Source organism: Lutjanus erythropterus, chromosome 6 (assembly GCF_056507025.1).
Source record: "Lutjanus erythropterus isolate fLutEry1 chromosome 6, fLutEry1.hap2, whole genome shotgun sequence".
Taxonomy (NCBI): Eukaryota; Metazoa; Chordata; class Actinopteri; order Lutjaniformes; family Lutjanidae; genus Lutjanus; species Lutjanus erythropterus.
The window spans coordinates 22,351,676-22,363,533 of record NC_139322.1 but is presented as its reverse complement, the minus strand read 5'-3'; the positions used below and the strand labels follow the sequence as shown (position 1 = coordinate 22,363,533).

Genomic DNA, 11,858 nt, shown 5'->3' with positions numbered 1-11,858 from the left:
AGTTTATGTGTATTTTTTTTGGCTTAATGGAAGTTTTCACTGTATTGATATGTTATCATTCCAGTCAAATGAAGAACATGCTGTCTTCACTTAGAAATTCTTCACTTAGAAGATTTTTTTTACAGAAGAGTACAGGTAGAGATAGAGATAGAGAGCCTCAAGCATTTTTGCAAAACATTAACATATTACAGTGAAGTTGACCTTTTGAATATAAAATGTCACCACTTCATCATTTTACCCAATGGACATTTGTGTGAAATGACTCTGAAGTGACCTTTGACCTCCAAATTCTAATCAGTTGATCCTTGAGTCCAAGTGGACATTCCAGACAATCAGAACAGGTGTTCCTGAGATGGTGCATTCACAAGAATGTGACAGATGTAAGGTCACAGTGACCTTTGACTCACAAATTTCAATTAGTTCATCCTAGTGTCGAAGTGTACGTTTGTTCCCCCGACCATGGCGATCATCAGTGTGGACGCATAAAAAAGCATCCCTGTCTTTATAATCTCATGGATGCTATAAAACTGCGTTGAGAGAAATATCACGACTCACCGTGCATCATGAAAAGTGACAGATAAATGAGTTCAAGTTCTCAGCTCGAAATCAGACCACGTAATCACCATCAGTAAACAACAGGACCTACCTGGCTCTCTCTGCTGGGGATGGACGCTGTGTTCTGAGGAGAGGCGAGTTGAAGAGTTGGTAGGGACAACTGACCAGGTCACAACAACTTTTCCATATAAAAGTCAGGTCATTTTTCTCATACACATTGCCAAAAATACTACACACTACCACATTACTGTTGTTTGTTCTTATAACATAGCTGTGTGGGACATTTCTCTTTTATTTTTCATTAAGCCCAAGCCCATTGAAGATACTTTTTCCTATTTTTTTAGGTAGACAGGTAAATTCTTCATAGGTATTTACATCAGTTTTAGGGCCTCTTGTTGTTTTGCCTGGTGTTTTTAATATGTTGAATCAAACGTGGTCTAAGAAGCTACACACACCACATATTTGGTAAAAAAATTAATGAGGAAGTTGTGTTTTTTAAAATGAAAACAACTTGTGTCAATTTCTTTCTGTTTTTTGAGACAGAGGTGTTTGCTTGAATTGAGTTGGAAAACAAAGCAACATTCTTGAGTTCTACTGGGGTCTAAAGGGTTAACTGATAATGAAACTGGGGTCAGTTGTAACAACAGGAAGATGAGTGAAAAAAGATGAGTATAGACAGAAATATGTGTCACTAGAAACTGAATTTGAATAATTCATATTAGAATTTAATCCACTCAACCTGAATTTCCTTAAAAACCTGAATTTGAATCGCATAATTTGAATTTGTATTGTTTAACGTTGTAATTACGGCATTGAAAGACTGAATAGCATGATTTGACATTGAATTTATTAATATGGAAATTAATTCCAAAAAATTTGAAACTGAATGTAATATTATGAAACTGAATTAATTTGGTTGGAAATTGTATTTGGTCCTCACAGAAAATTCAGCCCTCTATTCTACATTCAGTTGTCACAATTCAAATTTAGTTCTCGGAGACACACATCCAGTGTTTGAAGAAAACCAAACAAATGTAAATTCACAGAATTAATTGTGACCAAGCAACACCTATGTTTCTGACCATTTCCTTCAGCCCCGGTGATCCGTGGACTTGTAGGGATTGATGCACACTGAAGAACATCACGGATCAGGTGAAACAGGAAAACATTAAACTACAGTTTTTACCCAGAATAGAAAAAACGCTGTAGTCAATGTGTGAATCTGCACTCGTTGCAACGACCAGATGTGTGTCTGACTGAACTGAAACTGAATTTCAAAAACTGAATTTGAATTCTGAGAACTAAAAGTTGAATTTTCACTGAAGACCAAATGCATTTTCAGAACAAATTAATTTAATTTTATTTAATTAAATTTCACAATAATAGATTCAGTTTCACGTTTATCGGAATTCAGTTCTAAACTGATAAAGTAATTTTCAATTTCAAATTATGCTATTCAAATTCAGTTTTTTAATACATTATTTTGTTATTTTTGGTGCTGCTGTTGTTTCAGAACCATGGACAGAGATTGGAATTATTAAGAAATGGTTATCCCATGTACTAACATTTTGTTATTAACTCTCATTCTTATTGTTAAATTACATGAAATGTTACTAATAACTTGAGTTGACTGAATAATAACTTGATTACCTGTATTACTTATATACTCCATATTACCTTATTCATTATCTACAAACAGTATTTTGTTTTATTAGCTATGGCAATCTGCATTACTATTGTTTTTTCATTCCATACAATTGTCCTCAATATTGTCATTATGCTTTGACAACATATGTAAATATCATGCAAACAAAGCCTATTGAAAATGAAGACTGAAATTGACACAAGGAGAGCTGCCAGCTGCAAACAGCTGTTTCTACATGACTAACCCTGCTGACTACTACATGCCTAACTACTGACAGAGAATCACTCATAAATTCAAAAAAATATTTAGTGCTGTGCTAGAGCTATGTTCGTATGTGAGTGCTCGGATTAATTAATGTATTCTTTGATTTTGAAACGGTACCCTCAAGGCTTGTGTCCATGTAGCGCTTATCTCTCACCACATGTGTTTCATCCCAGCTCTCCCCAGTGCTTTTCTGCCAGGTAAAAATACTATATGGACACACAATGTTTTTTTTTTACATATCACTGTAAACTGAATGGATTATGGGTTGAATTAAAAAAAAGCAATCTGAAGACAACTCCTTGACCTGTGGGAAATTTTAACTGTCATATTTTTTTTTACTATTTCCTGGCATTGTATAGGAAAAAAAAATAAAGAAAGAAAATAATATGCCAATTCGACAGGGGGACCAGTTTAAAACCAGAGATGATTAAAATGTATATTAATTGATTCTGATCAATTGAAAATATGTTAAATGTAAATAAACATACACATATACAAAGATACAGATGTTGTGTTCATGTGGAGTAGATGTGCGTTTGTGTTGCTGTATATCATGTGTTGTTTTATTGTTTAAGAACATTACATTTAAGAAAATCATTTCATAGAGTGGATAGATAAAGTTACAACTGATCGGGTTTAGGAGGGTTACTTTAAATTGTGGATTACCTCAACACTAATTATGGTGAAACTGTTTAGCCTAAAGTAATGTTTCATGTCAGTTTTTTTGGTTTACTAATTGTGCAGCTAATCCTTCGTCTGTCAAGCGGAAATGCAGGTTAAGATTAATAGCAGTAATTATGTGCATTTAAACGTTCTTTGTTAAGTAGCTATTCACACTCACATTTAAAGTACACTGTCATTAACTTATTCTGGGGCTCGTGTTTTTACCCACATGCCATCACTGTCACCAGCATCACCACCTACAGTCCCAAAATATTTTGCAGTCATGGTAGTATTGCCGGTTAGCTTGCTAATTGGATTTCTGTGGAGCTGATGTTAGCAACTGGTCCAACCTGTTAAAACCAGAGTGGTGTTGTAATATTCATGAAGTGTTGTAATGTGTATTAATGTAAAAATTGCAATCCTGCTAATAATCCACATTTTTAGTAAATATTCAGTAACTGTAATCTGATTATGTCTTCTATTTCTGTAACTGTAATGGAATACAGTTATCTTTTTTTGCATCCTGATTACATAATCCCATCATATGTAATCTGTTATAAACCTGCAACTGATGATTATAATATTTTAGGTATGTATATTATGTTATGTATGTAAATAATGTACTTAGTAGTTTTTGTGCCTTTATTTTGAAAGTGTTCTTGAAATAATTATAATTGCTAACTTGCTCGCAGACCCCTGCCTGTGCAAAAATGATCTATATGGTTATTGTAAAGTTGCTTCTGAATACAAATGCTTCTGAACAAACTGATTCCAGAACTTTAACATCATGGCACACAAGTTAAAGGATATTTGTTTTTGTTTTTTGCTCTGTGTCTTTTAAAAATCCTGAGCTCACCTGGTGCTGAGGGGCTGGATGTGGATGGTGCTGAGCTCCTGCAAGCCTTGTTGGTGTGTGTGCGTGTGTGTCAAAGGCTGCATGTGTGCTGGGGCGCTGGCGTTCGGTAAAGGGGTGTGGTGCTTCTTGCTCCGGCGGGTGCAGCACGTGCCCGTCACGCCTTCTTGGCTGGAGAGGGAGGGGCTTCGAGATGGGTAATTCTGCAGCCCTGCTTCCAGGTAGCTCTGCTGGTAATACTGCTCGTCCACAAACTCGTGGTTCTAGCAAAGACAAAGAGAAGAAGAGCGACAATTGGAGGAAGACAGAGGGGGAGTCATAAAAAAGATTTGACATTTACAACATTTATATTTACGACCATGTACTGAGTATAGCCTCTTATAGCCTGTCATTTTCTGCTTCATAGCCTGGGTCAATAACTCTTGAGAATGTGTGGATCTTTTTTATGTAAGTGCATGTGGCTTTGTGTGTTTGTGTGTGTGCATGATAACATTGTGTTGTTGAGTTTAGAATAAATTTTTCTTAATAGGTTGCCTAAAGTGGCTCTAATCAATACTTGAGACGGGAGGTGGTGGAGAGCAAAACAGAGCCAAAAGGAGAGTGAATATCAGACTTTAAATCAAATCAGGTGGACACAAACAAGTACAAATGAATAATGTTGCTCCTCTGCAGCATGTGTACATCAATGACATATATGAGGATCAATGACATGACTGCTCCCCAAAAGTGAAGCCAAAAGATCCTGATCACTCCCTGGTGGCTGGCTGCAGTATTGGTCATAAATCTTGTCCCCTCCTTGTTGGCAGAGGGGACATGAACTAAACTAAAATGTTAAAATGCACATTTTTCTCAAACGTGGTTTCTGTCATTTAAAGTAATTCCTGATCTGTTGATTTGTGTTGTGTTTATTTCTCTTTTGAGTTTGAGTTTTATTAGTTATCTTTATATCACGTTTCATATCATGATTGACAGCTGCGCCTTGATCACGACTGAATCAGCCCGCTGTATGGGCGGGACCTTGATACCACGGCTCCAACCCTGATGTGCAGACTCTGGCTCTAAATGTCACCAGCGCAAGATGGCAGCGCTCCTATCTGGGATATTTTGGCTTCATTTTTGCACAGTGGGAGGAAGTGGAGATGTGTCAGTCTTTATTTACAGTCAGTGGTGAAAATAGGCAACTGTTTTTTGTTTTTTTTTAATTGTTATTTACATGTCGGGGATACATTTGGGGGTGACCTTCATTTTCAAAAATGCCAAGATTACATAAAACAACACAAGCAGAGATGCAATATAAATCTGCTACCACACTGCTAATGCATTCATATCAATTTTAAAGCTGATAACATTACTGTTTTGCGTATAGAGCTTGTTTCAGCTGCCCTCAAGTGTCCAAAAGAAGCAATTATTTCCAATTTAACTTTCACTTTCAACTACATTCATGCTGACCTTCATGTAGTCCATTTTCACAAATATACAAGGTGAAAAATGAGAGTTTGGGTGTGTGCAGCAACGTGTGCTTGATCCTTTTATTTGCCAAGCTCAGAGTTGCGCCAGGCTGAAACAGACAGCGTGTCTGTATCACATATAGGCAGACGAGCGTGTATCATGAGGGAAAGGCAGTGTACCGGACATCACGCTACAGTGAGCTGCACTTGCCCAAGCACAAACAAATAGTGCAGATCTATACACATTAAGCCTGGCTGTCAGTTATGTTCACCTAATGAGCCTCAGCTAGAGAGAAATGTAGGGATGGCTGCGTAAACTGGGGTTTATCCTGATATTAAATACATATTTAACATCTACACAACAATAACTTTAATCTTTATGTGATTTTTTTAAATGTGATTTATCATTAATAGAGTTATTTTAATGATAACATTAACATAAAAAAGTTGAATGTGTGTGTGGACTCACAGTGGTTTTCTCCAAGCAGTGCAGCAGGTGGTGATGCTGGCTCTCTAATAGAGAGGTAGACTTGCTTAACCGCTGCTCCTCCTCAGTGGAACTCTGTAAAAAAAAACAAAAAAAAACACACACACACACACACACATACACACACACACACACACACACACACACACACACACAATGAGCGCTTTGTTATATTTTCTTTCAGGAAGACACTAATCAGATGTGGGAGGTGCGCGGCCGGCTGCTGTCTCAGTACCTGATCTGAAAGGTTCATCTTGTACGGAAGTTGCTTGAGTTGGAGGAGGAGACAAAAGGAGAACAGACAGGTAGAGTTTTACTGGTGTTCACAGGTCAGCACGGAGAACAGACACCTGTCAGGGCCGCAGTCATGCCAGTCAGACACAGGGAACATTACTATTCTGACCCTGAGAGGCATGTCGGCTAACATCAGTGGAGCTGGTGCATTGATCTGTGCTGAAAGGCCGACCTCTGGCACAACTAATGGATATACAGTATATACAATTCATATCAGAAATTTCCATCATGACATTTTGCCTCCATCTCTGTTATTGCAAAGCCTGGCTACGGGCAACTCCTTAATGACTTGTTTTCCATATTCCCTATTTTTTATGCCGCGGCCTGTTTATGTGTTTATTTGTGTGTGTATCTTTGCGTGAAAGAAGTGGGCGCTATCTCCAGTTTCTGTGACGCTTTGGATAGGAGGCTCATTTCTGGGCAGTGGTGAGGTGAGTCACAGAATAAGTGGACAGTTGGAGAGCCTCCTGGATCCTCCAAGAAAGTAAAGAAACCAGCAAAAACAATAAAATCAACATCTGATGGTAAATATTCAGCAATTCATTTGCTTATATTTGTCAGTGTATATGTATATGGTTGTATGAGGTACTAGATAATCAGTGTATTAGATACAGTAGACACAACAAAAGGTATTTAGTCACTTAAAAAAGGTTGACCTAAAAAAGTCGATATCAGTTTAAGTGTATGCTATATTTAGAATATTTTCAAATATAATTTTCTGCAAACCAATCAAACTCCACAGGCACAGTCATTTTACCACACAGAACACAGGAGTTGCTGGTCTGCCTCTGCCTTGATCAGTTGTTTGTGTGTATTATGTGACTATATGAATCCAAACTACCCTTTGAAAACAGACTAACTAACTGCTTTAGGCAGTGGTAGACCAGCAATTCCAGCGCTCTGGGATGTAAAATGAATAATTTCGGATATGGAGTTTGGTTGGTATCGAGGGAGCAATATTTGGCTATTGAAAATAGAGTATACACTTAAACTGATATTGATTTTTTTTAGGTGGAGCTTTTTAAAGTGGCTAACCTTTCGTTTCTGAGTGTGTTCATAGCGTTCATTGCTTAGCTTCTCTTCTGCTTCTAACTGGGGGCGTGTTGACCGGCATCTTCTGCAAGTGATACACTGACTATTGATAAGTATTTCATACAAGCGAACCATCCCTTTAATGCAATAATACAAGCGTTTTAACTTTCTGTTTTCTGAATCTGTTTTATGCACTCTCTGTTTCGAAGACAGGTAATATTTGGAACAGATTTCCTGTTAATTTATCTTCAACGGATTATTTGCAAACAAGATCTGAAGTTTATTATCCTTATATATCTGACATCTAAACATGGTTTGGGAAGGTCTTGTACACAGAAAACAAAGAATTCTCTGCATTATTCTGGTAAATATTGGCCATAACAGCCTTAGCTGGAGCCTGGGAAGACGTCTCTTCAGTATATTGCAGAAGGCCATCATTGTTCTTGTCAGAAGTGAAGCAGTATTTTTCCATACACTTTCAATGGGTTGCATCAGTCTTTGCCAGCAGAATCTGTAGTTGAGCTGTTTATAAAAAAACAAAGTAAAAAAAAAAATGCTGCCCTGATCCTGCATGCTCCACAGCACTGCCGAAAGGCAAGTAAAATGCCATGTTTGGAAGATTTGTAGTAGCAATTTTCTGTTTGTTAAGCGGGCGGCTGGTGCTGTAAGCAGAAGCTTCTTTGCTGAGAGGGTACATTCCTGCGCTGATGACTCGGTTTGTCTTCGCCAAGACCGCTCACCTGTGTTCACGCTGCTTATCTGTACCTAACACAGCAGTAAAACACAGGTGTTTAGGCTGAGTTATTCCTGTCCTTCTCTATACATGCAACTGCATGTCCGTATCAGCAGTCTGTCTGGAGGCGGCTATGGCTCACCACCCAGGTGGCCACCATACTGTAGAGACTGGAAACAGCTTGATCTGCTGAGTGACAAAACACACTGTGGTGCACTGCATGGTGCTGTGCATGTTGTTAGTAAATAGCTACTTATGAATTATATTAAGTTGGACAACAATTAACACTTTATTGAGCTGCCATATATCTTTAAATGAACTGTTGACTGCTCACAGTTAAGAGTTTGGAAAACCAGTCCGGTCATCCAGACTGGCTGGGTAATATATCGATTATTATACTGATATTGTGGTATGAGACTACATAGTGTCTACATAGATTTTAGAGATTGTTGTATTATGTATTGTGATATGACATAAGTGTTGTCTTTTCCTGGTTTTAAAGGCAACATCACTGCAAAGTGATGAAATTTTCTGAACTTACCAGACTGTTCTAGATGTTCTATAGTTTGCCTCACTCCCTTAGTCATCATATCCACATTACTGACAATAAAACTCATTGTGAAATTGAAAACTCCTTGTAGTAGCTTCAGATAAAACCAAATCTGCATAGGGATGGACACCAATAAACTATGTGTGTTATAAATAAAACAGCAAAAGCAGTGTTCTTGCTTTTACAAAACGTTTGCAAGCTTTGTAACTCAGTTTCTCTCAACACTTACGTCAAGAAGTAATCTTAAATCTTAAAGTTTTAATAAAATAACTTTATCATTCATGATATACTATAAAGCCAAGCCTTGCTCACGACCTTTGCTTGTAATCAAGATACATTGAAACATAAGCACATATATAAATGCTACATACTGTATATTACCACATCTATATAAACTACACTGCAGGCTTCGCAGTATATTGTCTCTTAAAGCCATATGAGTATGAATTCAATGCATTATTCAGCCATAGCTTGAATATAAGCACTGGTGCTGCTCAGTTCCTGTCCTCGACAATCGTATTGAAGAGAGAGAGAGAGCTATAAAGACACATAAAGAGAGAGAGAGGGAGAGGGAGGAAGAAGCACTTGTTTTTGTTTTTGCACTGTGTCAGCCCCGGGCCACTATAGTGCTTGTGAACCGCAACATTTTGGTGAGGCAAGGAACATCCTTGAGTTGTGTTTACATTTCCCGCTGCATTGCCCGAAGCCTGTTCCTCAGCTGGGCAGCTGGGCTCAGAGATGCTCACATTAGAAGTGCCGCTTATCGAATGAGATCACTGCGAGATGGGATGCTGGGCGCATTCTAAGAACTGATAATTAAAGGAGGGACAAGAGAGGGCTGCATCCAATGACTTTATTTATCGTCCCGCTCTGAAATCCTCAGAACCGTTTTTCCAAGGAGACGCAGAGGTCGGGTGAAAAAATTATTTCCCACTTTATTTTACAACACACTAATAAGATGTAAATAAAACATACTTTGGATGAAATTGCAAAGAAAAAAACTAGAAATAATATGTTCTCTATTAAACAGAATTAGAAACTTTAGATCCTTATAAAATTTTATTAGAGGGCAATTAAAGACAGATTACAACAGAACTGTGCTGTAAACTAAGGTGTATTATTTCCCATTATTTTGTCTAACTTGATACAAAGTACAGCTTGTTATGCCTTATTAGTGTACTGTAAAATAAAGTGCGACCAAAAATTACAAATGTCAGTATGTTATATGTGGTTGGGAAATCTTGAGGAAAACCATGATGGGACTCAAGTGAAGCAGTGTAATGTCTGCGGCTGGTCTTACCGTGAACTCCAGGGCTTCGTTGAATAGGCCGTTGCGTTTGCTGTGGAGGAAGGCATTGGAGCTCCCTGTCTTGGATATTCGTATCCTGGCCAAGCGGGCTTTCTGCACAGCAAGAGACCATAGAAGTCACATGTTAATCAGTGCCTAGACCACCAGCCTAGGTCAGAATGATTGGGTATCATCCCGACACATCCCACGTTCTTGGGTGCATTTCTTGGGGAGGAAGGAAGCAAAAAGTGAACCCCAACTTCTAAAAACATTAAGTACCTCCTTTGTTCCTCTTTCATCAGGCTGTGAGACTCCTTAATTCATCCTCAACACCACATCATGAAAAACTTTTATTTTTATGATTTACTGTTTAAGTAAATTAATGTTGTGAAAAAACTAAGGTCCCACCTTTCACCGGACAGATCAAACTTTTTACATTTCAGGCATCAAAGCAAATCAGAAAAGACTCTCAGTGATGATGATGACTTGAAACACCTGAAAGACTGCTGGGAGCAGTGCGTATCTTAACACGCATAATTCACATACATTGAATGAACCCTCTTAGCAGATAACTCCAGGTGAGACTCCCCTAAGTTGTAATGAGATCTGTGCCCTTGCACCGATTAACACTGCAGTACTTTCACATGCTTCATATTTTTGTTGAGATCTTATAGATCAAATCAAACACGTGCTACTAGAGCATTCACTCTGATCTCCCGTGATAAATTCACTCTGATCTCCTGTGATACTTATGCATGATTTATGGTGACTACACGATAACACATTCCTTGGGTTGAAAATCAGTTAGAGAGGCAGCCAGGAGCAGAGCAGGTAAATCCTGCATGAATTAAGCAGCTAAGTGTCATTCCGTATTTATAAAAAGTTGAATTCAATTTATTTGGCGTGCTGCTGTGCTGCTACGTTAGTGGTTTTGTTTAGTGAAATAAATCAAGATGGTGTCCAGGCCCATAATGCTCCACATCGTTAGTGTCAGCTTAAATGCATCTCGAGTCATCAAACCTGAACACCCGTCTCTGCTTCGCTTTCTCTCACGCTGTCAAATCTGCTCCGTGAGGCAGAGATGAACAAGAAGACGAGAAGGAACACGAGGAAGAACAGATACACTCTGGTCCTTGCAGTGAATTCTTTATCACTACACTCTTAGAAAGGAAGGTGCTACCTAGAACCATATAGGGTTCTTTGGCCTGTACGTGTAGAAGAACCCTCTTCTTGGTTCCTGGTAGGACCCTTTATAAAGGTTCCACTGGGAACCCTTTCAAGGGGTTCTACCTAGAGCCCAAATGAGAGGTTCTACAGAGAACCTTTCTATGATGTAATGGTTCAACCCAGAATGCTACCTGGTCACTTAACTCAAAATTAGCTCTGGTTCTTGAACTGTTTCCATTCAAGATCCTTGGAACTTTGGTGCTATCTAGTAAACCAGCCCCTGTTTCTACCAGTTTTGAGTGGAACCATTAATGTCACGGAAATCATTGACAGATGATCGAACACAGAACAATCTGTAGAATATGACATGCCCACTCTGGTTCCCTAGAAACACCAGTTTTGTTTTGTTTTGTTTTGTTTTGTTTTGTTTGTTCCGGCTGAGAACCAACTTTTCAGGTTCTGAACCAATTCATTTTTTGGTAGAATTTCTTAGGATGGTTCAAAATTAGGTGCTTGAAGGCCAGTTCCATGTTGGTGGAAAAGACCCATCCAGGGATTCTATCCAGAACCTTTCCACTTTTCCAACCAGGGTTTTATTTCATCTAGAATCCACCAAGGGGGTTTTACTGAGAACCCTTTTATGTTCCAAGGGTTTCATCTTGGACCAACCCAGGGGGACCTACAGATGAGGCACTTGATTAGGGGGACTCCAGATACATCTACATTTAAAATACCATTTCAAGAATGGGTCAACATTGGGTAAATGATGGATGGATGCCTTTGACACTCAAAACTCTTTCTTCAAAAAAGGGTTGTTTAGATGAAAATTGTTCTTAATGGAGGCCTTGTTTTACAGAGATCGCTTGATGAACCCCTTCT

At 38.5% G+C, this 11,858-nt stretch overlaps 1 protein-coding gene across 4 annotated transcripts in view; it reads right to left on the bottom strand.

Moving 5' to 3' along the window:
• The window catches only part of LOC146325270 (A-type voltage-gated potassium channel KCND3-like), a 142,705-nt gene that overhangs the window by 4,018 nt on the left and 126,829 nt on the right, over positions 1-11,858 (bottom strand). Inside the window, exons 4-8 of one of the 4 annotated variants that reach the window (XM_084721175.1) lie at positions 9,825-9,926; positions 6,151-6,183; positions 5,898-5,990; positions 3,984-4,243; positions 647-679 (exon numbers count right to left, since the gene is read on the bottom strand). In XM_084721175.1, coding sequence (XP_084577301.1) covers positions 647-679; positions 3,984-4,243; positions 5,898-5,990; positions 6,151-6,183; positions 9,825-9,926 — 521 coding nt within the window. The remainder of the gene's footprint in view (positions 1-646; positions 680-3,983; positions 4,244-5,897; positions 5,991-6,150; positions 6,184-9,824; positions 9,927-11,858) is intronic. The other 3 variants (XM_084721176.1, XM_084721177.1, XM_084721178.1) reach the window with 3 other exon arrangements.